General features: G+C 40.7%; 2 protein-coding genes across 7 annotated transcripts in view; one reads left to right on the plus strand and one right to left on the minus strand.

Annotated features, from left to right (window-relative positions):
- The first annotated feature begins 374 nt into the window (after positions 1–374).
- MED28 (mediator complex subunit 28) lies at positions 375–2497 on the plus strand. Its single transcript, XM_057426668.1, has 4 exons — positions 375–580; positions 657–723; positions 1626–1738; positions 2197–2497. The coding sequence occupies exons 1-4, from the start codon at positions 419–421 to the stop codon at positions 2392–2394; spliced, it is 540 nt and encodes a 179-aa protein (XP_057282651.1). The 5' UTR covers positions 375–418; the 3' UTR covers positions 2395–2497.
- Positions 2498–4217: 1720 nt separating this feature from the next.
- FAM184B (family with sequence similarity 184 member B) overlaps positions 4218–27018 on the minus strand; it is a 55361-nt gene continuing 32560 nt past the window's right edge. For 2 of the 6 annotated variants that reach the window (XM_057426632.1, XM_057426630.1), the window contains 8 exons: positions 15295–15507; positions 13962–14115; positions 12609–12805; positions 12105–12289; positions 7549–7666; positions 7264–7368; positions 6405–6607; positions 4218–4972 (listed from right to left, as the gene is read on the minus strand). In XM_057426632.1, coding sequence (XP_057282615.1) covers positions 4882–4972; positions 6405–6607; positions 7264–7368; positions 7549–7666; positions 12105–12289; positions 12609–12805; positions 13962–14115; positions 15295–15507 — 1266 coding nt within the window. In that variant the 3' untranslated portion in view covers positions 4218–4881. Of the gene's footprint in view, positions 4973–6404; positions 6608–7263; positions 7369–7548; positions 7667–9099; positions 9247–10582; positions 10617–12104; positions 12290–12608; positions 12806–13961; positions 14116–15294; positions 15508–27018 lie in introns of those variants that run through there. The other 4 variants (XM_057426631.1, XM_057426634.1, XR_008974580.1 and 1 more) reach the window with 4 other exon arrangements.

The raw sequence follows: 27018 nt of genomic DNA on the forward strand, positions 1-27018 counted from the left end.
AAAAGCTAATGAGTGCAGGTTAATGTTTGGTGTTCATCCTCCATGATTTTTGTCATTCTGCTGCTTTCCTTCTACTGGTGTGAGCCTGGGAGGCTCCAAGCAGGGATGGTATTCCCAGAATCAGTTCAAACATCGAACTCTTAGCAATTGCCGCGTGAGGTGATGTGTTCTTGAGAATTTGGTGGTATTTGTTCCGAAACGCTGGTGTGCAATAGGTGCTGAAGGAGTGCTGACGGGGCTGGGATCCGGCAGAGGCTGGGGAAGCAGTGTCCAGCTGCGCAGCACGGCTGCGCTTTCCCTGCTGCCTCTCTTTGCCGTGTAACGCGCTCCGCGGTGAGGTACCGACTCTGGACGCTGAGGCGGCGCGGGTCCCGCCCGTTGCTGCCGCCCCTCTGCGCAGGCGCGGCTGCGCTGAGCCATGGCGGGGGCGCTGAGCGGCATGTTCGGTAACCAGCCTCCGGGGCCGCCGCCACCGCCGGGACCTCCCGGTGGGCCCGGCCCGGCAGGCCTCATCCCGCCTCCGACGGGGCCGCGCAATCCCAACAACACGCTGGTGGACGAGCTGGAAGCGTCCTTCGAGGTGTGTGGGCCGGGCTGGGGTTGGTCGCGGGTGGGCGCTGCTCTCCTACTTACTTCCGCGTTCCCTCCTTTCGCAGGCCTGCTTCGCCTCGCTGGTGAGCCAGGACTACGTGAACGGCACAGACCAGGAGGAGATCCGCACCGGTGAGGCCCCGGGGTTGTGGGTGTCCAGCGGCCGCGCCGCGCCGGGCCGGGCTTAGCCCTCGGAGGCTTTCGGGCGGTGCCGAGGTGCTGCGCTTGGCTGCTCGGAAACCATGGATACGCCACGGTTTTGTTGTGCAGGGCTGGAATACCGAGGGGCACGGACTGGGGCTGACTCCTCCTAAAGGTTCTTACGAAGGTTTGCAGGTGCATTTGGGCTTTGCCGGGAGTGTGTGTGTGTGTGCCTTGTCGTTTGAGGCCGAAAGAGGTTTAAAACCTCGGTTGTTACTCTTTCTTTGAACAGCGACTGACATAATTTTGGGTTGCTCACACCTCGAATCCTGTGTTCAGTTCTGGGCCCCGCACGACAAGACAGACATTGAGGTGCTGGAGCAGGGCCAGGGAAGGGCAACAAAGCTGGTGAAGGATCTGGAGCACAAGTGTGATGAGGAACGGCTGAAGGACCGGGTTTTTTTCTGGAGACAAGGAGCCTCAGGGGGCACCTTTTCTCTTTCTACACAACTACCTGAAAGGAGTGAGATGGATGTTGGTCTCTTCTCTCAAGTAACAAGGCATAGAAGAAATGGCCTCAAGCTGGGCCATATTTGAGACCCTTTCATTCAGCCTGAAATGGTTTCTTTATTCAACCAAGTTTCACAAATATTTTATCACTCTTTGTCATTGTCAAAAATATACTAAAACTTGGAAAAAGTTGCTGTCTTTTTTTGAGAGTTCTGAATGCTTGCAAAGCAGTGTTTTATACAGAGATTTAATGCACATCCTGGGTTTAGAAATATGTCATTTTAGTAAATCTTCAGATTTTCTTTCTAGAAAATACTATGAAAAGTGGTTTTAATATTTTTTTTTGGGGGGGGAATCTGCTCCATTTTGTTCCTTTATTTTAGGTGTTGATCAGTGCATCCAGAAATTTCTGGATGTTGCAAGACAAACTGAATGCTTCTTCCTACAAAAAAGACTGCAGCTATCAGTCCAGAAGCCGGAGCAAGTCATTAAAGAGGTATGTTTAAATTGATTACCTGTGTTGTGCTAGATCAGGTAAGCTGTGCACCAGTACAGTGAGTCACCTTGTTCAGTTGAATTTTGGGTTTCTCAATGTGATGCTGTACCTTAAGTTGGTAGAACTAGACCATTAACATGGCTCTCACCATGAACCTGGAGAAGCTAGATGCATGCTGCACTGTGGGGTGTTGGAACATGGATGACAGTTTCATGGGAAGAAACAAACCAGTTGGTTAAATTTTGCTGGGAGTAATGATGTCTGAAACATATGACCAAGGGGAGCAGAACTAGTGCATGAACAGCACTTTCCCTCTGTTTCATTAGACACTTCTCATTGTTAGAATCCCTGTAAGATCAGCTTGAAAACTCAAGCAAAAAAAATTACATGTTCTGTATGCGAGGTGGTTTTTCTTCTGAAGACCATCTATTTACTAACATGCATTTTTTCATTCCTAGGATGTTTCAGAATTAAGAAATGAATTGCAGAGGAAAGAAGCATTAATTCAGAAGCATTTGGGTAAACTGCGACACTGGCAGCAGGTCCTGGAAGATATTAGTGTACAGCACAAAAAGCCTGCAGAAATGCCTCAGGGTCCATTAGCTTACCTAGAACAAGCATCTGCCAACATTCCTGCTCCAATGAAGCAAACATAATCTTACATATCTGAGTATTTTCAACTGTGCAAAGCAGTGGTGGTGGTCTTGCTTTGTATGCTTTTTGTATAATGGAATTTGTACTAAAAATATAAAAAGTGAAATAAATTACCTTTTTTTTCCCCCCCAAAAAAACGTGTGGATTGGTTTTCTATTTCAAAGGAAAATAGGCAGAGGTGCTATTCAGGATGCTATCTGGCAGAAGTCTGTTTTTCCAGAATGCATCCTGTTCCTTCTAGCAAGGGTGGCCCCTAACTGCGTCTTTGCTGGTGTGCTGAAAAGACATGCCCACATTACTGTTTGGTTCAGCTGGAAGATTTTAATGTTTTATGATGCAGTGATTATCTGTAAATACCACTGTAGAAGCACCCTTAGGATGTCTCTATCTAGGTCAGATCAGGAGTGTACCTTTTATAGTGGATCATCCATCTCTGCTGGACTTTTGCTCAACTCATGAAGGGGTCTTAGGATATACAAGTTTGGTTCTTACAGTATGAAATGAAACTGCAAAATGCACCCTGGGGGAGTATGTAATGCAGGCCCAGTGTTACTGGTGTTTGTCTTGTCAGGCTGGTGTAGAGATGGTCCAAAATACCTACCCCCAAAATAAAGGTCACTCATTGTGGTTGTTGGGTCATCAGTGCTGTCCAGTCTCCAGAATTGGCGGTTACTGTGATGCACTATTTAATAATCTAAATGTAGCCCAAACCACGTTTTTGGAGATAGAAACAGCAAAAGAGTTCTGACTCTATTACTAGGCAACGAGCTTCATTCCTCCACATAGCCAAAAAAGCCACTTTCTAAGGTCACTTTTTTGGTGGGGACAGTTAACTATTGTAATGCTGGAAATTAGAGTTAGTAATTGTGCACTGAGCTTTCCAGTGTGCATTAAAAGTATTTAGGGCAGAGTGGATGAAAATTCTAACCAAAAAACTTAGCCTTATGCATTTCTGATCCTCAGAAACACCCAGGTACTCCTGGGTGTTACTGTATACCTGTCTGTTCCCTTCTTGATGACATGTATAAAACGTGTCTTTTTGAAAAATCTGATTCCAAAGTCTCCTTCCAAACCAAGCAGTTCATCTTGGAAAAAATCCTAGACACTGGGATGAAAGCATTGGTCTGTATAAGCATTCTGCCCTTCTGGCACCTTTTCACCACCACTGAGGTGCAGTGGCTGTTTTGTAGTAAGTGCTTACATCTGGCTGTTTGCTGTAAGAAGATTAGGCTGGAGGTGTCCCTCTTTGAACATGTGAAATTTCTTACACATAGAATGATTTGGATTGAAAAGGACCTTAAGAACATCTAGTTCCATCCTCCCTGCCATGGCAGGGACACCTCACACTAGACCATGTCACGCAAGGCTCTGTCCAGTCTGACTTTGAACACTGCCAGGGATGGAGCATTCACAACTTCCCTGGGCAACCCATTCCAGTGCCTCACCACCCTCACAGTAGAGAACTTTTTCCTTATCTAATCTAAGCTTCCCCTGTTTTAGTTTAAACCCATTTCCCCTTATCGCTACATAGCTGGGCCCTGCTAGCTGAAATGAAATGGGGATTCAAATTATACAGCTGTTGAGGATGAACAGTCCTGTCATAAACACTAAGCTGCTGGCTGCACAGTTCCCTACCAGAGGGTTTATATCTTCATTTCTTCTTCCCTCCCGGTAATGAGTATGTTCATTCACCTGCTGTGCATTTACATGGACATAAGAACAGTACTGAGGTAAAATGTACAAATATACAGTGCCCATAAATCTGGAACTCTTTGAGTGTTTCTCACATTTCAGCATAACATAGCGCTCTTACAAAGCAGAAATTGATGATGTACAAACAAGTTTTAATGTTCATACTTAACATCCTAATTTGTCAGGCTGATACAAGTATGGAAGTACAACAGGAACATTACTTTGCAATGCTGACTATACAAAAGAGTGTATAAAACAAACCTGAAAGTATTTTTATAATAATATATTATAGCCTGCTATAAACATGCTATTCTCGGAGTCATACCACATGCTGCACAGCTTAAAATAAGAGTAACAAAAACCTATTAAAAACTTGGAAAATGACATTATTATATACAGAAATTATTTTAAACAGCTGATGAAGCAAATGTATACATCTGCAGAAATCCCTTAGAGAAGCAAGATCTTTTTTTCAGCTGGAGTGATATTGACAGGATGTATCAGCGACCAAACTGCATATTGAATCTAGCAGTGGAGTGGTATAGTCTCCTGGTTAAAAAGTCTATCCATGTAAGAGTATGCACAATTTTCCTATTGCTTCTTTTTTCACAATGGCTGTTACAAAACCACACTTTTCTGAAATCCATGCCTATAACTCCATAGCAATTACCTGTAAGAGTGCAGTTGTTCCTAATTATTTGGAAATTACTTTTCTGTTTTTCCTAAACCATGTATTGGATCATCATTCCCTGAAAGAAAACAGGAGCAGCTTTTCTAGCAATTCTGAGAAGTGTGCTTTAAAAGGAAAAATATTTAGTAAACCATTCTTGATGCTGAGAGTCTTCTTTCTGGTCATCTTTGGTTTGTGGTAGCTCACTGCCATGTGCCCTGTGCAAACAAATAAGCATTAGCATCACTTACTTACAGTCTTACCAATATCTAATTTTTTTTTCCTGCAAAAACTCAGGATGCTATGAATGGAACTGTGCTCATATGAGGCCAAAAGGTGCCAGCTACAGTTTCTAGTGGGATCTCTCCTAGCCAAGTAACTGGGCTAACATCACTGGTAGTAATACAAAGGAAAACGTGCAGCACAGCCGAACAGCTATGGAGAAATGTTTGAACATAATTCTTGAAAGCTCAAAAAATGAAAAAAAAAAGGATGCTTTAAGAATAGGAAGTTTTGAAATTAAGAAGCTGGCAGCTGCAATTCACTCTCAGAAATATGAAATACAACTTCTGCATTGAAAATATTGGGCAGAAGTTTTATTTGTAACTGAAAGATTGAGTATTAGTTGGCCTTGATAATCCTATTCCATAGTCTCATTTTTCAGCATTCAGGATTCTTTTTTAACATTTATATTAATTTTGCTTAGCTTATAGTAACAAATATGACTTCACTTATGATGGATTCATTAAGAGTAAGGAAGTAACCTCCCTGTATGCTTCCCTTTAACATACAAATCTGATTTGCCTTGGCAGTCATCTGGCATTACACAGAATGCTTTTATCATTAAGATGTAGGAATTGCCAAACTGGATCCAAGCCCATGTCCCAGGTTATTGTCCTTGGCAGCAGTCAGCACCATCTGCCTTCAAGGAAAGGACTCTCTAGCACACAATTTACAGAATAACTATCTCCACTAACAGAGAGGTAGGAAAGCTGGCTCTGTCCTGAAGTGTAGCGGTAGGGTTCCCTGTAGTGTTAACCACATATATTTTTAACTATTTCTTGAAGAGATAGTTATGTTTATAAAACACTGAACATTGTTTAAATAATATCTCATAAATTTGAAGAAAAATTCAAGCTTTTCAGAGAAAACCCATCAAACTAAGAAGCTTTTAGTTAAGTATCTGCTAATACATTTTTAAATCTCTAAACCCTTTGCCAAATTATTAGCCTAGATTCATTTAAATATCTCCTAAAATAAAAATATGCCATCTACATCTGCCAAGTGTAAAAGCAAGGAAACAAAAATAAGAAGGAAAACACATCCTTAACAGAACCACTGATATGTGCCTGAAAATTTTAAACAGCCATGCTCACTATTAGCTATATTCTTGGTTAAATACATGCAGCTGCTTTCTTTTTCTGTACTAGAAGTGTTTGCAAGCATAAGCTTTGCTGGGCAGTGATTATAACCTACGTCTGCAGTGAAGTTCCGGGTCTGTCTACAGAGAATTGAACACATGGAGGTCACTGCATGATGGGAACCTTAGATCATTGTTATTTCCAAATGTCTAATGTGTTTGAATTGCCTATAAGATTCTGAATACATGATATTCGTCATCTTACAAGTCACTGCAAAATGGACAAATACCTTGTGGCAGCACTGCTGTCTGAGGACTGTGCTGATGGAAAGCCCACCCTGAGGCAGCCAGGACTCCGGTCTAAGCTCGTAGATTTTGTTATTTGAGGAGCACTTCTTTTTGATCTCAAGTCACAGCTCAAAAAGCTCTTTGCGTAGGAAGCTAAATTCGGCACACTGACAACACGACTGGGCGCCTCAGTTGTTTTCTTCTTCTGTTTTGTATTGTGACAGAAAGCTTCATTACACACACGTCTTTTTACACTTTATACTATAAAACCTCAACAATACCTCATTCCCACATTCCTTGAGAGGAGCACCCAAAAATGAATATTCCCGTCTTTTTCTGAAGGTATTTAAAATAAATTCTGAGGGCATGCTGTGAGGGTCCACAGATTAAGTAATCTAATGAAAACTTGTGTATTTGATGGTTTAGGTAGCTTTGCAGAGCTCATTTAGGTGTTTTCCACCAACTTGACCTACCTTCTTGCCATGACTACTTATAGATGGTCTCATACAGAAGGACTGGAATGACAAAGGGCAAATCCTGGGCAGCCAAAACACAATTAATAATTTTCCTTGATGCATGCAATATCCAAAATAGCAACTCCCAAAGCTGCAAGCAATGGCTGTGCTTATCCCAGCAGAAGACTGATGGCCTTGGAGTTCTAGTGTTTTATATCTGCTTAAAGACTTTGTGCATATATACTCCTGAATTTATGTTATGCTCAGAAACTGACTGTAGGCTGGCTTACTGGACTTCTACTGAATAACAGTATTATAAAAAAATTCATAGGACCTTTATTATCCTGATTATTGTGTAACAATAAAATATCATGATTTGCAATTTTAATTGCATTGCCCATCTTACCTTCATGGAAGGAGTTGAGCATCCTCTATTAGGGTTGAAAGAAAATGATCGATTCCTGTAAGATTCATTGTTGGCTAAATGTGAATGCTGACATTTTCTTCCTTCCTGAGAGGAGAGAAAGTTATATGTATGGAAACATCCTTTTGTTGGAAGTTGGTATGGAAACATGTATTTGTCAAAGTATTCCAGAACAGAAAGTATGAGTCTGAAGCAATGTGTGAAACACTGAACAGAACCTTCCAACAGATTGCAAAATATGTATGTACATATAAAAGGAATTCTTACTGCCAACTGCTTGATAATCTCTTCTTTCTCACTTAATTTGTCTTGCAGACAGCTTATAAGGTGTGCATCTTCTGATCTGGACTCCCACTTTCTTGACTTTTCTTCTAATTCTTTAAGTCTGTACCAAAGAAAATGCAGGCCAGAAAAAACTTCCTCAGACCAGGTTCAAGAGATACCCGGGCTGTACTCTGCTCTAAAGTTCAAGCCTAAAACACAGGGACATAGTTAGGCCTTTCTGATAAAACAGCACTACTAAAAAAATGGGTACCTGTACATGGATTATATTTAAGTATAGAATGTTGTGGAGCTCCAAAATAAACTGCCACCAGAATTAACCCACAACACCTGTGAGGGCTTGAAGTCCAGACCCTGGTATAAAATACTAACAAGCTTGCACATTCTATTGATGATCTAGTTTCCTAAAGAAACAAATCTGTGCAGCAGTATCTATGCCTGTCTGTATTCATCTGTCCTCTTTTCTGACCCAATAACTTTAGAATCCACAGGCTAATTCCAACCATATTTGATAAAGGCTTCATAAATACTCAATTCCTATAACTTCACTAAAAGAGAGGCTTAGATATACATGCTGCGTTAATGAACTCTCTAAGCCAAAACCTGTAGTGAGTTCAGCTCTATAAATGCCTTCATCAGGGGAAAAGAATCAAGCCAGAACTTACGCCTTCTTAGACATAGTGTAGAAACACATTTGATGGACCCATGGGAAAACAAGTCACTATTTCATCAGCCAAGTTCATGAAATTCACCTGCCGTACTGTAGTGTATTACAGAATACAGACAACCATTTAGTGGTGGTGGTTTTTTTTTGAAGATGAGTATTTTTGAGATGTCTTATACTCTTAGTTAATGTCTTACACTCTTTAGTTAGTGTATCTCAGAGTTCAGATAAAAAGATAAATCACCTCTAAATGTTTTGCAAACTGCTTAAATGCACAGGTCTCTCTTCTGGACTTATGCCGTACAGCTGTGATAAGAGAAAAGTACAAGGGATAGGTATATAATTAATATATGTATTATAATAACAGGGATTATTTCTGAGTGGCCTCTCCAGTACAGTCTGAAGCACCACAGGACTACTTAACTTCATAGGGGGTTGCAAAGTGCATTTATTTACATGAGCTTTTGGGGGCTGTCCTGGGAAATTTGCAGGGCAGTAAGAATGAGCAAGAGCTTAACTACACGGACGTTGCTCTGATGAACAAAATTAAGTACAAAGGTCATGGATCAAGGCCTCTGGTATCATCTGTGACAAAGATGATGTTATACTTCATGAAATTGCAAGATTCTAAGTGCAGGCTTTAATTTAGCACTCTAAAACTTTATGTATACTGCTTTATATTAAACAATATCCAGAGTTTATCACAATATATTTGGGTCTTTTTGTGCTCGCAAAGGAAATATGCATACACTTCTATTTCATTGCTTATAATATTCTACCTATGAGTAATAACAAAAATACACATTCTGAGTATAATAATTTCAAACAGAACTCTTTACCAGTATAAGCCAGAGTTTATTTAAATGACTTACTCAGTTTCTAAGGAGAAAATCTTTGCTTGGAGATGTGCCTGAGCCCTGCTGAAATCAGATAATATGCTTTCAATTTCCTTCCGGTGATCTTGTTTCAGTATGTCCAGCTCTTTTTTATGCTTGATATTGAGGTCTTCTACAAGTAGCCTTTTATTGGTATTAAAATATGTCTGAATTCTCACATTTCAATACCAGTTTATTATCATTGACCAAAGCATGCAGTTTTGAGGTCTTTTATTGACTACAGAGGGTAGTTAGCTGGGTGCAGCTCTGGGCTTCAGCTTACTGATTTGACCTTGACGCTTCAGCTGCAATCTGAAGCAGAACCACACTAACACTGAGGAAGAGGAAATTTATTTGGAGAAGTATTTGACCTTCAGGCTTCAGGAAATTGAGGGTCTATTCTATACAATGATGCTATTGATATTCTCTTTATGGTTCATTTGTATACCAGTCTTACTGGTCAAACATGACAGTGAAGTACCATAGGCACTCACTTGTATTAAGCAAAATTATTTTGAAACCTCTGGGATTTTAACCTGAAGCTCTGATGCTGTGTTTCATCACATTGTGGCACCAGAAAAATTTAATACTGCCCACCACCGTCCTAAAAATATTATATATTTTTAAAGTAAAGGTAAGGAATGTTCTAACAATATATTTTGAAAGATACTGCTTATTTAACTAACATCATCAACTGAAAATTAAAAAATACCTCACACTTCTTAAACCTAGCTATAACATTGCTTTCTCCAACTGACCCTAAAATCAATATTAAAAGGTTATTTTTAACGTAATGCCTTTTCTTTGTTAATGTTTTGTTAAACCTTGGAGAAACTTTTTCATTGTCTCAATGAAAAGCCCATGTTCTGTTACTTACTGATTAAAACAGAGATGTCAGACTCAGCAGGTTAACTACTGTATTTTTCAGAAAAGATATTCAGTTTACCTTTTTAGTTTTTCATGTATTTCTAAGCCCCTTTCATGCTTCAGGAAAGGCCAAAAGGCCCATGAACAGTTTCTGCTTTTGAAATTAGGGCACAGCCATCAAAGTGATTGATTTAGAACTTGGCATAAAATAAGAAGCAGAAGAGTAAGAATAAATGGGAGCAGAATCCTTGAAATACATCTTCAGGAGCAGAATAAAAGCTCTGCTTCAGACTAGCCATTCTGGGACTTGTCCTCTTTTCCCATAAAAAAACCTTTTGTCTGCTCACTTAATAATTCTTGTAAAAGGTTTCCGTACTGGAGGTGAAAGTCACACAGTTCAAGAGAATGGAAATGGGAAGGACTACTTCATCAGATTACTGGTTTCACTTACTCAGGAACTGTAGGAATAGTAATTTTAAATAACTGGCTCTAAAAAGTTGGCACATGCCAATAACAAGCCACTCTCAGATTTCAGATCAGAAGTAATTAGCATGAGACAAGGTCACTGTTGGTTAAAGTAACAGTAAAAAGGCTGTAATTTATATGCACTCACCAATTTAACTATTCCCCTACAAAAATTATTGGTCCTGCAAAAGCAAAACAAGAGCTGCAAGTTAATACTATAGGTCTTCCATGGGTTAATTTTAGCCTGCATCAGATGCCTAGGCCCATTCCAGCTCTTGGGTTCTGCCTCCTGTTATTTGAAGGATTTCAATTTATATAATTTCCATTAATGCTTTCTTCTCAAATGCTTACCGTAGTAGAGCTACACCATTTATCCCCTGTTAAGATTATCCTCTAGCCCAGCAGCTTTAGCATTTGAGGCCTTTTAGACCTCATTGCTGACATGTGAATAATTCTTCTCTTCATGAACAGAAGCTCTAAATTCCTTTAAGGTAGCTGGAGAGCACTGATGAAACTCTCTGGTTTGCAATCCTTTCTGTTGATCTTGCTTCAAAAGCTTGAAATGAAAGTCACTTTCAAGTAACTCTCCAAAGAGTGCAAAGGAAAAAAAATCCTTTCTCATGTCTTTCTCATTCTTTAAATATCTGCTGACTGGTAGACAGCAATGGAATTACTCTGACCACTCTGACAGTCTGCCAAGAGACACTCAATCCCTTGAGTGCTTTTCTTTCGACTATACAGGACATCATTTTAAAGATTCCTTTAGGGGTATACTCTTCAGAAATACTTTTACATATACAGCTTGAGTAGCTAGTGGCATACATTCTACACCACTGCAGAAATGAATTAAAAGATAGCCATTTACCAGATCCCTTAATCTCTCTGCAAAGAGAATGTGTTAAGTATGATAATAAAGAAATTCCAAAGGATCCAGCAGCCATACAAATGTACTGGACAGTGAACCCAGACTTGTCCTGCATGTAAAAGTCCTGCACTTTTTAAGTAGGGAAGACTGCTATTACTGCACTATGCAACACATGCTCTGAGCCTGTGGCTACATTAGGAGGATGCACTCCACATTCTACAAGACAGTAAAGACTACAAGTCAGCTTCCCCTCCCTGTACCCTGACACCATATTACAGCTTCAGGCTTTCACAAGTCCAGAGGTACTGTCAGAGTCTGTTATCTCTGCCCTTACTCCCCCAAAGCTAAGTCTTACAGACTACAGATGGCATTCTCAAGTGTCCCCTCTAGAGTTAACTACCCATTGGTTTCAGCTACAGAGTGTACATATAAAAAATTGATCTTGATTCTCAGAGACTGATATAATTTTTTATTAGCTCTTGGGTGAATTTGGGATCTGTTTATGTCTTCCAGTGCCTTTCAATGGCTGACGTTACACAGATTTTTCCCGGGTCACACTTGTGGGCTACAGTGGATGTATTTCTCTGTGATACCTAATGAGAAATTAGTTCCAATGCTTTTATTATGGCTGAAGTGTGAAATGAATTACTGCTTTTACAAAATTCCTAACCTCTATAATTAGCACTTTAGAAAGGATTCTGACACATCACATTTAGAACACCTCTGATACTGGCATCATTATTAGCATCATTACTGGCATCATATATATCTAGATAGCACTGTGAAGTGTGAGTTTAAGGCAAACCTTCTGGGCTGTTTCTCACTATCCTGGAGATGTACAGCTTCTTCCTTCTGGGACTTCAACTCAGGACTGAGTAGCTCCATTGTGTCCTTCAAAAGTAAATTTTCTTTCTTGAGTTCAGAAATTTCACTCTGACATTTTTCCAGTTCCTCATGGAGAGATCTGATCTGGCTCTGGCTACTTCCTTCCTAAGAAAAAGGCCAAATTTAGTTATTCACAGCCTCTTATTATTTAAGGTGAGGGTCTCGCTGGAATTGTGTGCACTGAATTTTTGTGAACTGAGTTTTCAATCCTATGTACAAGACAAAATATGTGATCAAAACTTCTTGAACATACTTTACTAAATATAAAATTTTACTGTAACATTATATGTAACATTTACTTGTGTTGTAGATTCTGATCTTTAAATTGGAAAAAAGCCTGGCTGTAGGGAAAAGCTGGTAAACAATTTTGAAGTGGGACATAAGGGAAGGAAAACCATTCAATTTCTGTAAAGACTCTGTACACTTTTATTATCTCTGAAGAGAGAAATTTGATACTACTGCTTTTGCAAAACACAACATGGCAATGAAGTAGGAACTGAATTCTTGCCTGTTGCTTCTTCAGTGTCCTCACACTCCTCAGTTCCATTTGGAGTTCTTCTATTTGTTTCCTGAGGTTAGTGCACAATGTCTGTTGCTCAGAGAGTTCCATCCTTAGAGATCCTAGTAACAATCAGACAACAATCATTCAGGCAGTCAGAGGCCAGCTGGATGGGGAAGGTAGATACAGACAATCTAGATGGAAACATTAATACATTACATTTTGCTTTGTTCCTCAACTCCTTCACCATTAAGTATGATGGCCTTCTATTACTAGAGAGGTCACTCAGGTACGCTATAGTAAGATGATACGGAGCTACCACAGCAATGATTCAACATCAGAATCAGAGGTGATTCTGTGGTAGTTGTTTTACAGACTACATCATTATAACTAACTGGTTTCTTCTGACCTTGAATTTTACTGGAGCACCCTTGAGCTTCCCTGTTAAGTCCACTGGTGCTTTAGAGAAGGCCATACGGCAGACTGAGGAGAGCTCTGGTTGTGTTAAAGAAGTACAATACTTATGTAAGCAGATCTGTCGTATACTACAACCTTTGTGTATACCCAGTGCAAGTTGTCTCTCTCCTTACAATTTTTCTTGAAGAACAGAATTTATCTATTGAAACTTCAGAGAGCAACACATCTTTCTAGCAAATTTGAATTACTGGCAACAAAGCTCCAAATAATAAGATAATCAGTTTTTAAAAGTTTAATTAAATAAATTTAAAATCTAATTTAAAATAAATTTAAAAAATTAAAGTTCTTTCAAATTATTCTGTCTTTAATTAAAACCCCCTTTTATACGTGAGCTTTAATAACCTGAGCTTAAACCTGGAGATATTACAGGTACTTCTAGTGCAGTGTTCTGATTAGTTCTGTACAGTTTAGGGAACTTTCTGTGCTGACTGAACAATATGTACGGAGCAGCTAATATCCATTGCTGAATTCAACAGAACAGACTTGAAATCTTCACATCATAGAAAAAAGAGTAAAATCATATCCTCTAACTGCAGGATTCCAATTTAATATACCTGATAGTGCATACTTGAAATGTTGTACACCAGACTACTCTCCCAGCAACATCCTGTTGCTGACAGTTGAGAGCCAGGTTAACAAAGACTATTAAGTTTGTATTGCTGAAATTGTAGGGTATGAAAAAGGAGAATCACAAACACCTAAGTTCCCAGAAGATGGGAAAGAAAATGAATGGGAGAAAAGTCAGTGCTTCTCAGCATATAATCAAACAGTAAGAGCTGTGCATGACATGAGACATTATACCTAGCAACGCAGTTTGCTGCTTCTGTATCTGCTCGAGTTCATCATGTAATTCCTTCTTTGCCTTCTCTTCCAAGGTTTGTATTTCCAGTCTATGAGACTGATGTTGGCTCTTGAAAGTCTCATTAAATTCCTTTTTCAAACGTTCTTCCGTCTCCTGTAAGCAAAAGCATCCCCAAAACCAAAATATTTGGAGCCTATTTATCATTTTGTTTTACTTGTATTGCCAGGATGAATCTGATCTTTCATTGTAAAACTTTTATTTTTAGCACCACTTTACATGACACTTCTTCAACACAAGCATAAAAATGTGAAGTTTAAAAATCACACTTAATAGGTACAAGAGAAATTATCCACATACTATCTATTAGTTGTTTATCTTTGCACTATTTGACATTAGAAAGATGTTTGATTATTAAACATAGAAAGACTCCTAGATTTGACCTGTATGTCATTATCACAGAATGTCAGGCAAAGGCTTCTATCCTTCCTTGTATGCTTGTTGCCTAGAACTTACTCTGCTGATGGAAGTGCTGCTGATACATTGTAAATGATGGAACAGTTGCTTGGTAGTGGCTCTGAAAGCAAACTCCTATCCTCAGTTTCATTTTTACCAACTTACTGCCTTCAGCTTGGTTTTGTTAAGTTGGTATTTTGTCCTGAATATATAAAGAAGATGTAAGTTCTACTTAAGGTGGTTTTACTACACATGCTTTATACGGAGGTTTTTCCTAAGGTGTGCAATATCAACAGGAACATCTGAACTCTATGTCACAATCACACTAACATTTTTAAAGTTGCCTTTTTTTTCCCTCAAACTGCAGCATTGTTCAGAATCTTAATATATTGCATTAGCATTTTGTCACTGAAATAAATCCAACCGAACCTTTACAAGCGTTGCTTATCCACTTACAGAATTATTTCTTGAAGGTAGGTAAGTCAAGACCCATCATTAGACATATCCATTAATAATGGATGAAAAACAATAAAACTGAGTCCTGTTAATAATACACATAGGAATCCCTCTTATTTCTGAAGCAAGAGCACAGCTACAGGAGTTTGTATTAACTGCAGCCTAACTAGAGAGATTAGGCTATATTATTTTATGAAATTCTTTCATTCACACTGTGATATAAGTTCAAATGTTAAAATTAAAAAACAAAACACCTGAAGAGGATAAGGTTTCAAAATAACAGAATTATTGACTGTGTGCAACAACTGCAACCCATTAGTAAGATAGCTGGGGATAACTGAGTTTTGACAATTGGCTGTAAATAATATGGTTTAGTCCACAAACAAGATTTTATTTGTTTACACTAGTATGTCGCAAACTGACCTTGAGTTCCTGATTTTTGCTTTTCTCCAACATTTTTAAGACTTTCTGATGTGATGCCTCCAGCTGCAGTTTCACATTCTGGTTTTCTTTAATGATATTTTGAAGATCCTGCAAAAGCTTCTCTTTTTCCTTGTTGGACTGTAGACTATGTTTCTTCAGTGACTCCTTGAAGTTACTTGCTTGCTGATCTAATATCTGCTTCAGCTGAGCCACCTTACAGAAAAGGTAAGACAGGATCAATGGATGCATTCACAATGGAGAGAAATGATGTAAATTCCAGTGCATTTTATGTACCCTATGTTTATAAAATGTGTTGCTATCTGTTCTTATCTGTTGCTCTATGAAAAAATAGTAAGATGCTTGTTTCCTGCAAAGAGAACTTCTATCAGTGAAGACTGAAATCTCTCTTGCACGTACTGCCTCTTGCTCATTAAATATTTTTCTTAAATTTTTTCTTTTCAGATCATCTCCATCTCATCTATACAATCCATAGCTCAACTTGCACAGTACATATGGCATAAAACAGGAGGCAGGCCTACGGCTGTGCTCATTGTCAAACTGGAGATGCAACACTGCAGAAGCCATTTATATAAAGCAGTAGATTAGAACCAATGGAAACAAAGAGTTCTGCACATCGTGCTTCAGACTTGATTTATTTTCTTCCCTCTCTTAGCTTAAATACTAAATACAGTAGACACGTCTATAATGGCTGACCCAAAAATAGCAAAAAATACCTGATTATTAAAATACCTTTGTTTTGGTGGGGTCTTCTCTTTTCAATTTGGTAGACTCTCTCAACTTCCAGCAAAAAAATATATTTGCCCTTCTTCTTAAATTTGCCATTCCAAAGATCATAGCTGCAAAACTCTGAACAACTGCCTTCTGCACAAAAGGCGCATTCATGCTGTAGGGCCAATGAGTGTTTTAGCTGCAGTATCTGACTTCCAAGTCACATTTTTTGCTCTGCCATGCCTCCTGCAAAATCTTTATGTCTCTTGACTTTTCTTTTGGGGAATATGTGAAAGAGGATGGTCTGTTTCCCATTTTTTATATACTTGTACTTTTCAGCCTTAGAGGAATTATGAAAGGAAGAAGTTTGTATCCTTAATTTCATGTGACTTTAAGTGATTCAAATGACGTTACACACATCTGCAAATTGAATACGATACAGATTATGACCTGTGACTATATCTTATTCTTACCTCTACAGTAATACATGTTCTTTTTCTGTTCAGTGTTGCCCTAATATTTTTTTTCCATGCATGCTGTACACAGACTATTAGCTGAGGAAGCACTGTAGCTTTAGCTATCTAAACACTTGCTTGTAACTTCAGCTGCACACATAATACCTTTTTGATGCAGCACCACAAAAGCGGAAGATTTACTAAGTAGGTTGTCTATATCCTTTCACATTTCATTCTCATAGCACCATACTTCGTGTGATGTAAAAGGAAAGGAGGCATGATGTGCAAAGCCCTTCTCATTAACTTCATGGCCACAGCTAGCATTGCAGTGTCGAAAGGGAAATAATAATGAGCTATACCAGATCTCTCCAAAACCTAGGAATCCTTTCGGATATTGGCTAAATGTACTCCAGCTAGCTCTTCCTCACACTGGTTAAGCATGCCGACTCCTCTCCTCCAAAGGATGCATCTTTTCCTTCTCCTGAGGCCCTTCTCCAATTTCCAGATGGATCACAGCCTTTATTCAAGTACTCTCTAAGCCTCATTCTCATAGGTTCCCAGCACAGAACTGTGCTCTGTAGGCTCCAAATCCTGCAATCCACAGAGGTTGTGTCAGTTCCCAGAGTTCCAAATCCTTTCAGACAAAGGACATTGTTTACTTCTGCTTTATAACCGCAACCTTCAACTACATTGTACCTCAACTTGTCTTCACTTCTAGTCCCAATTTCCACTTTTACCATTTCTTGGCATCTGCTCCCTTCTCTCTAGAATTCATACAAGCCTTTATGCCCCAGTAATAAATCTTGATATTAAAGAAGAAAAATTAATATGAACCTTTTCTTGGAGACACATCTAAGAAATAAATATTTCTACTTGATCAATTTATCCTATTTTAATTTTTTTCTATAGAGAAACTAAATAAGGGCCTGAAAACATTGTAAAAACTTGTTCTATATCTTAGTTGTCCATAATTTTGGGTAAAAGGTTTGTCTTCACAGAATATCAGATGAAGATGATTTGTTTCTGTTTAAGCACTATTTGTGTGAAACATGAATGCTCATGAACTTCCTGCGCTGCGGAGATTACTCCAAAACTGTTACTTGAACACACAGGTATAATGAGAACTAGATAACCCCTTTCTAAATCTGTTTTCTGTACCTCTGTAAGCAGCTAGAAAGAAAGCTACAAGAAAGCTACTTTTCCATTTTTAAGTAGGTTTATGGCTACAGAATTGCTGTTCCTATACACAAGTCAATATACTGTGTTCTTTCCTTTTAAATAGTTTGTCCTTCAAATCCACAAGTCAGGTTCCTTTTCTCCAGTCACTTGCTGGTGGTCATCATTCATCTTGTACTTCAGTTTCCCTCTGATGCCCTTCCAACGGTTTGCTCACAAAGGGCCATACTACCATTATAATTAACAAGGATTTCCTTTATCAAATGGGCTAGTGTGCTGTGCTTGAACTTCAAAGTTCCTCAGTTTTATCACGGATGTTTCACATCTTAGATCTACAGCAGTATTTGTAATTTAGACATGACAGAAATCTGCAAGCAGAGATGAACACTGATAAAAAACAATTCAGTAAAGCTACCAGCTTGTGCAATTGACTTCCTCCTGTTCGGTGGCCAAACTGAGCAATTGATCAAACTTCTAGTCAAATAATCCAAAGGAAACAGTTTTGAATGCACACATCAAAATAAAAAAAAAGAGTAAATACTTCCTCCATACTGAATTCAACGTCTTTAAAACTTAAATTACTTAATCATTTGCAAGGAGACAAATGGGTTTATTCACAGCCCACAGGGGAAGAAGAGATGGCAGCAGCAGTTCTGCTTTGTGTGTGACAGAGAGAGAAAGGAAGCATGGAGGCACAGACAAACCAAGAAAGCAAGAGTACATGTGTGTGCATACGAAGGTAACCAGGACATTTATTCAAGTGATGAAAGCCTAGGTTGTCCAATTGTCCTGGGTTCAGCAGTAGCAGTCATGTTTTTTCCTTTGTGTTAACTGGTGCAGTGCTGTGTTTTGACTTCTAGTTTGAGAACAGTGTTGGTGAAGCCGATGTTTTCGGTTGTTGCTAAGTGATGTTTACCCTGACCAAGGACTTTGTGAGGCTCATGCTCTGCCAGGGAGGAGGGGAAGCTGTGAGGAAGCAGAGACGGGGCGCCTGACCCGGGCTAGCCGGGGAGGTATTCCATACCACAGCACGAAATGCCCGGGGTGGGGGGTAACTGGGAGTTACCCGGAAGGACAGGGGCTTCCGGGTGGAACTCGCTTTCTTGGCCGGTGGTATCGTATTCTCTTCCCTTGTTATTTTCCCTTATCATTGTTTTAGCTGATAGTAGTGGTGGTGATTTGTTGCTGGACTGTTCTTGTCTCAACCCGTAGGAGTTGCACTCTCTCGATCCTCCTCCCCGTTCCTCCGGGAGCGGGGAAGGGGAGAGCCCCGGTGCAGGGGGGGGGGGGGGAGACGGACACAGACCTCGATTGTTGTCAGCTCGGCACCACTCACTGGAAGTGAGCGAACGAGTTACCTGACAGGGTTTAAACCACGACAGTTCTTTTTGGCGCCCAACGTGGGGCACGAGGTGTTGAGATAAGAACAGATCTGACTGGATTGATAGTCACTCGTCACAATGCTGATTTATTGGCTCTCAAGGCTTTTCCTCTTGATCTCACAGTTTCAGTATATCGTATCTTACGTCCATCCGGTATTTGCTGTATTCGTGTTTTTCAAGTGTGGGGCTTGGGCTAAGGTTTTTATCCCATTGTACTTTATGGTAATGACTTGTAATACAATAGAATCATTGATCATGAAACTGATCTGGCTTATGTTCCCAGTGTGGTCACCACCTTTATATTTTGGGAGGTATATGATGGAGGTGCTTAGCAATTACACATCTTTTTTCTCCTTCTCAGGTGCTCAACCTGTGAAGGAGACATCCTTTTACCCTCCTAGTCGTCCCCCCAGACCATTTACATTTGAGAGTTTTGAATTTTTTGAATGGCCTTTTAATGCTGTTGAGACTTGTTTGCTGATGGTGATGGGAATCACCATGCTAACACGCATACAGAGTGTGTTTTGCCCACTACTGATTTCAAGAGTTAAGCAGATTCAGGTTTGGGTCTTGTCTGGGGTCAAACGACGATGTAGGAGGACCGAGAGATTTTCCCTGAGGCTGGACAGACATGAGTGGCAGGGTGTGTGGGATAGTATGGGCAAGTATCTAGGTCAGTGGGCCCCTCCAGTATTTTGGAATTTCACTACCGAACAACTGCAAAATCCAGAAGAATTAGTAAAACACTTAAATGAGGTGTGTGGTCATTCTGGCCATACCAGAGATGGACAAATCACGGCAACGTGCTGGGGCTTGGCCTATGCTTACAGGGCCTTGTTCAACACTATCCAGCACCTTCAAAAGGAAAAGAATGTCGGCGGATTTGAGGGCAAAGTGACAGTCGCTACTCAAACTTTGGCCTCAATGAACAGAGCAGCTACCCCAGTGGCAAGTACAGCAGCTGCTCAAACTTCAACTGCAACAGACAGCGTGGTTACCCCAGCTCCAAGCACAGCAGCTACACCACCCCCAGCAACAAGTACAGTCGCTACTCAAACCACAGTGATAATCACTGCAGCCAAACCAGAGGACCAATTCGAACCAATATTGGTTGCCCCTGTACGCAAAAGAACAAGCAAAAAGGAGGCAAAAAGGGTGAAGCGAGATGAAGAACCAATGAATTCACCACCCGGTCCAGAATCTGATCAGGAGTCATCATCACATGACGAAGAAGAAGAAGAAGAGGTAACTTCTCGACCTCGGACCTCAACCGAGCTGCGGAATATGCGAAAAGATTTTACCCGTCAACCAGGGGAGCACATCATCACCTGGTTACTCCGATGCTGGGACAATGGGGCCGATGGTCACGAACTAGAAGGTACAGAAGCCAAGCAGCTGGGATCACTTGCTAGAGAAGGGGGAAATGACAAAGCAATTGCAAGAGAGAAAAAGTCCCTCAGCCTTTGGAGGCAGCTCTTGGCAGCTGTGAAAGAAAGGTTTCCGTACAAGGACGATGTTACGAGTCGTTCGGCCAAGTGGACTACTATAGACAAAGGCATCCAGTCTCTGAGGGAATCAGCCATCGTAGAGATGATCTATCACATCAAGCCGAATAACGGGGATACACCTATAGATCCAGATGAAGTTGAATGTACACGACCCATGTGGCGAAAACTTACACGGAATGCACCGTCATCATATGCCCATTCATTGGCAACAGTGACCTGGAATGACATAGTACCACTAACAGTGGATGAAATGGTTCATAAACTCCAAGAGTTCGAAGACAATCTCACCCCTTCCATCATCTCAGCTGTGAAAAAACTGTCCCAGGACCTCGAAAAATTGAGGGACGATGTATCTGATTTATCCAGCTCCTCACGTGTACCAACACACGTCTCAGCTATTAACAAAAGGCGTCCTATTGTTCAAGAGAGGAGATACAGAAGGTATACGCCACGGGGTACCCTATGGTTTTACCTGCTGGATCACGGAGAAGACATGACAAAGTGGGATGGAAAACCTACTTCAGCTTTGGAGGAACGGGTGAGTGAACTGAAGAGGGGAGCAAGGGCCAAGACTGATCGTCCCATGAGAGCTACGGCTTCAGTCTCTGGTGAGCAGTTTCCCAGATGGAGTGGAAGAGCTGATTTTACTCCAGCTCCTGTGATAATGAAGAATAATCCCTTTCAACACGACTTAAGTGTCCAATGCTGTGACGACCATTAGAGGGGCCCTGCCTCCAGCCAGGTGGAGGTAGGGGACAATCGGATTTACTGGACTGTGTGGATCAGATGGCCTGGCACATCAGTCCCACAGAAGTATAAGGCTCTAGTAGATACCGGTGCACAGTGTACCCTGATGCCATCAAGCTGTCAAGGGGTGGAACCCATCTATATTTCTGGAGTAACAGGAGGATCCCAAGAGTTGACTGTGCTGGAGGCTGAAATCAGCCTGACTGGGAGGGAATGGCAAAAGCACCCTATTGTGACTGGTCCAGAGGCTCCATGCATTCTCGGCATAGACTACCTCAAGAGAGGGTACTTCAAAGACCCAAAAGGGTACCGGTGGGCTTTTGGTATTGCTGCTTTGGAGACTGAGGAAATTGAGCAGCTGTCCACCTTGCCTGGTCTCTCAGAAGATCCCTCTGCTGTGGGGTTGCTGAAAGTTGAAGAACAACAAGTGCCAATTGCGACCACAACAGTGCACCGGCGGCAATATCGCACCAACCGAGACTCCCTGATTCCCATCCATCAGCTGATCCGTAGACTGGAGAATCAGGGGGTGATCAGCAGGACCCGCTCACCCTTCAATAGCCCCATATGGCCAGTGCGAAAGTCTAATGGAGAATGGAGACTAACAGTAGACTATCGTGGCCTGAATGAAGTCACACCACCATTGAGTGCTGCCGTACCGGACATGCTAGAACTTCAGTATGAACTAGAGTCAAAGGCAGCCAAGTGGTATGCCACGATTGATATTGCCAATGCATTTTTCTCAATTCCTTTGGCAGCAGAGTGCAGGCCACAGTTTGCTTTTACTTGGAGGGGTGTCCAGTTCACTTGGAACTGACTGCCCCAGGGGTGGAAACACAGCCCTACCATTTGCCATGGACTGATCCAGACCGCACTGGAACAGGGGCAAGCTCCAGAACACCTGCAATACATTGATGACTTTATTGTGTGGGGCGATACAGTGGAAGAAGTCTTTGAGAAAGGGAGGAAAATAATCCAAATCCTGCTGAAAGCTGGTTTTGCCATAAAACGGAGTAAGGTCAAGGGACCTGCACAGGAGATTCAATTTTGGGGAATAAAATGGCAAGATGGACGTAGACAGATCCCCACAGATGTGATCAACAAGATAACAGCAATGTCTCCACCAACTAATAAGAAAGAAACGCAAGCTTTCTTGGGTGCAGTGGGGTTCTGGAGAATGCACATCCCAAATTACAGTTCGATTGTAAGCCCTCTCTATCATGTGACCCGGAAGAAGAATGATTTTAAATGGGGCCCTGAGCAACAACAAGCCTTTGAACAAATTAAACGCGAGATAGTTCATGCAGTAGCCCTTGGACCTGTCCGGACCGGACCAGATGTAAAAAATGTACTGTACACTGCAGCTGGGGAGAACGGTCCTACCTGGAGCCTCTGGCAGAAAGCTCCAGGAGAGACTCGAGGTCGACCCCTCGGCTTTTGGAGTCGGGGATACAAAGGATCTGAGGCCAGCTATACCCCAACTGAGAAAGAGATACTGGCAGCCTATGAAGGGGTTCGAGCTGCTTCGGAAGTGATTGGCACTGAAGCACAGCTCCTCCTGGCACCCCGGTTGCCCGTGCTGGGCTGGATGTTCAAAGGCAGGGTCTCCTCTACACGTCATGCAACGATGCTACATGGAGTAAATGGGCTGCACTAATTACACAACGAACTCGAATAGGAAATCTCAGTCGTCCAGGCATTCTAGAAGTCATCATGGACTGGCCAGAGGGCAAAGATTTTGGAATGTCACCAGAGGATGAGGTGGTGCGCGCTGAAGAGGCCCCACCATATAATAAACTGTCAGAAAGTGAAAAGCAGTATGCCTTGTTTACTGATGGCTCTTGCCGTATTGTGGGAAAGCATCGGAGATGGAAGGCAGCTGTATGGAGTCCTGGACGACAAGTTGCAGAAACTGCTGAAGGAGAGGGTGAATCGAGTCAATTTGCCGAGGTGAAAGCCATCCAGCTGGCCCTGGACATTGCTGAATGAGAAAAGTGGCCAAACCAACATGGTACATTGGAATTTCACTGATGCTATCCAACCAATTTGAGTTAGCAAATTTGAAAAAGGACCTAGCTTTAGCTGCCCCAAACTATGTTAACTAATCATCCAGTCATTTCTCGTCTTCTTCCATTGTGTCATCCACTTAAACACAAAGAAAACTGTCTGACAAAACTAGTGAAGAATAATTGCTAAATATTATTCTTGATGAAAAAAATATTTTTCTTTAATTTCTCTGTGTGATGGGATCTATCTGCAGTCTGGATACACTCCAAAACCAGGCAAATGCCAGAGCCGCTTGCCAACGATACCTTTGTTTCCAGAGTTGTAAATCATACGATCTAACCAAAGGGGCACTTTGCCTTCTGGGTACAGATAAAAGCATTTACTTTGTCTTAACACCTATCAAACTCAAGCCAATGTTTTTCTATATAAAGAAAGTTTTTAGGTACTGCAATTCCTTATAAAGCTAACCTTTGATGTGGAACACTTAATACTGTACAGTCCCATGTATCAGGTGATGTAATATGCATTAGCATTACTATACTCAAGCTGCATTTTTTTTTCTGGGCTTCTTGAAAGTAAGCCAGTGAGTAAAAAAGATGTGCCAGAAGAGTGGGCTGTGTATTTTCTAACAGAAAAAAATGGGAAAAGGAAAAACGTCACTTGGATTATTTCTTTTACAAATTAAATATTCATCTAGGCAGGAAAGATGAAAAGAGGTCTGTATGAACTTCAGCTGTGGTCATAATATTGTTAACCTTCAAGACACTCTTCATAGACAATTATTGGTTCAAAACACTACTAACATGAAACATCAGATCATACTAAATAGAAATAGGCTAAGCTGTAAATTGGTAGCAACAGAGAACATAATTTAGTAAAAAATGAGATGGAAAATATTTTTAAATATATTTTTCAGTGATTTAGGGAAAAAAACCCTACACAAATATATCAAGCATAGAGACACTCTCATGGACTTTGCCAGTTCTAAATTATTAGAGTTTAAGATACAAACATTTCCAATGCATCAGGTTTCTTCCCCTGTCTTTCAACTAAAAGGGCTTTCAAATCCACAGTGCAAATCCTTTTCAGGAATACTCTGCAGTGCCCAGGAATTTTATTGTGTTTCATTACTTCAGATTAGATAGCTCTACCCTGAATTTATTTAAACTGGTAAAGCAACAATTAAGCCAATGAATATTATAAATGAATACTACATTAGCTCACAGCAGTCCAGAAGCTATTTACCTCCTTTTACTAATAATAAACCAGCAACACTGTGTACTTTTATGTTTCATAGTGTCCTCTTGCTGCAAAACAAAACCTTTTGAGAAAACTGAACCACTAATACTATTACTCATTCACTTTTATGCACCAGAACTGCATAAAAGGGTCTTAAAGATGCAGCTAATGCTTAATCACAGTAAAAACCTTAAGGCAATGGTATTTTTTCTAATTTCTGCTGTTTTCTTTTCAAATTTCAGGGTTATGTTTGCACTTGCCCTTTCTTATGACAGCTGGTTTTGCCTCCCACTGTCTTCCAAATAAAGAAAAAATGAAAAACTATTACTAAAAGATGACAGATAAATTTTAAACTATTTCAAAAGTCTTTCAAGATTCATTCTTTTCTAACCATACTTTCTGTCCTTCTCTTGGGAAGGATATCTCGATTCTTTTGAAGTAGTAACTTCTCAGACATTGCTAGCCCATGGGTGAAAATACTGGAAAGTATAAGGCTGTGCATGGCATCACAGTTGGTTCCCCCATTTTGACTTCTGCTTTGATTATTTTAATTCACTGTGCTTGCAAGCACAGCTTTTCAATGCCTTGCTAGGGGATGAATTTATGTAAAAGACTTAAACTGCCTTTTGATGTATTATAGAAGAGGCACTATAACTGAGAATTTGTTGTGTCAAAATAAGGCACCCAAATGCCACAAGGTTTTACTCTTACTATTATGCTATTTGTCGTGGTTTAAACCCAGTCAGGCAATTCGTTCACTCACTTCCCCCCCTTCTTTCCCTCCCCCTACTCCCAGAGGGACGGAGAGGAGAATCGAAAAGAATGCATCTCCCACGGGTTGAGATAAGAACAGTTTAGTAACTAAGGTATAACACAGATCACTACTGCTACCACCAATGATAATAAAGGAAATAACAAGGGAAGAGAATACAACACCTCACCACCAGCCAACCGATAACTCACCCCGCAAGCCCGACCAAGCACCGACCCATACCTCCTCCAACCCTGCAGTCTCCCAGCCCTTCCGGCTAACTCCCAGTTACATCCTGGGCATGACGTGCTGTGGTATGGAATACCTCTTTGGCTAGCTTGGGTCAGGTGTCCTGTCTCTGCTTCCTCCTGGCTTCCCTCCTCCCTGGCAGAGCATGAGGCTCACAAAGTCCTTGGCCAAACCAAAACATCGCTATCAGCTCTGTTCCCAGGCCGAAAGTCAAAACACTGCACTGCACCAGCTACCAAGGAGGAGAAAAATGACTGCTACTGCTGAACCCAGGACACCAAAAGGGTAATGTGGCATGAGAAGTAACAACAAAATAATCAAATTATATTTTACTGTTGTCTTTATTTCAGTTACTCTAGTTAAGTTCATAGTTAACTGTCTTCCTAAACTTATGGCAATTCCTGACCAGAGGGACAGTAGGCACACCTCTACTGCTGCTATTTGGTGGTATCTCCAGTATTCACCAAGGCTCTGGACATCGCTGTGTTAGCCTTGTTCAAAGATGTATCATGAGAAAGTGATGCCTGTGATTCAAATTTATGTACTTTCTAATTCCAGAATAGCCCTTTTAGCACATGTTGAACAGATCTTGTAGTGCAAAAGCAAGGAACTGGATGACTGTAGTGAATTAGCAGTCGAGCCAGACAGGGTCTCTTATATTCTTTGTTCCAAAGGGCCAAATAGGTGTGAATCTGATTTCTTTATTCAGAAAAATCTCATTAATACAGAAATACCACCACTTTGAAGTGCATCTCCAGAGGGATGAAATTATCATGATTCTGTCTACTCTGCATCGTGCGCTAGCTATGTCAGCCCAGCCAAATATGTGCCTTATGCAGCCAAGGAAGCTATTTTTAGATCTGAAATTGTATCCAGGTTAGAACTGGATTAGTAACAGCACATTGCCTAACCTTTGAGGCAGAAGCTCTGGGCTGAGCCATCGCAAAGGTTCCCAGCTGGAAGCATGCCCTCAGTGAAACATAATGTTGTACAGTATATGGTGGTTTCTTGGCTGTGAATATCCATAAATTTATAGAAGTAAAATACTATAAAAGTTGAAATCACTCCCCTTCCCTGGCAATACTGCCAAGTCATTGTTTCAGAAAGTAGCTTCTAGAGTACCAAGAAAAATGCAAAATTTCTCTTCAGAGGAGGCATTTCGTCCTTTTGGGGAACAGTTAGACATTAAGATACACCAAAACATTTCTTAGTATATCTGTTCATACTTACTATACTGTTGTGAACATAACATGGCATAATATATACTTTATATATTATTTATTTGTGTTTATAGGGACAGTAATTTCCCACCACTCCTTGCATTTTCCATGGTTATGTGAGAGGACTAGGAGTTAGGAAACACAGGTTTCTTTCCTATTTTTCCATCCTGAATGTGTGATTTCAAGAAAAATAACGGGATGACTCACTCCTTACTTTTTCCATCCGCAAAATGTGAAGAATAATTGCTTTATGTCATCAGT

The sequence above is a fragment of the Pezoporus wallicus genome, unplaced genomic scaffold (genome assembly GCF_028554395.1).
Source record: "Pezoporus wallicus isolate ANWC-B61680 ecotype Strahan unplaced genomic scaffold, APGP_CSIRO_Pwel_v1 scaffold_13239, whole genome shotgun sequence".
Classification (NCBI taxonomy): Eukaryota; Metazoa; Chordata; class Aves; order Psittaciformes; family Psittacidae; genus Pezoporus; species Pezoporus wallicus.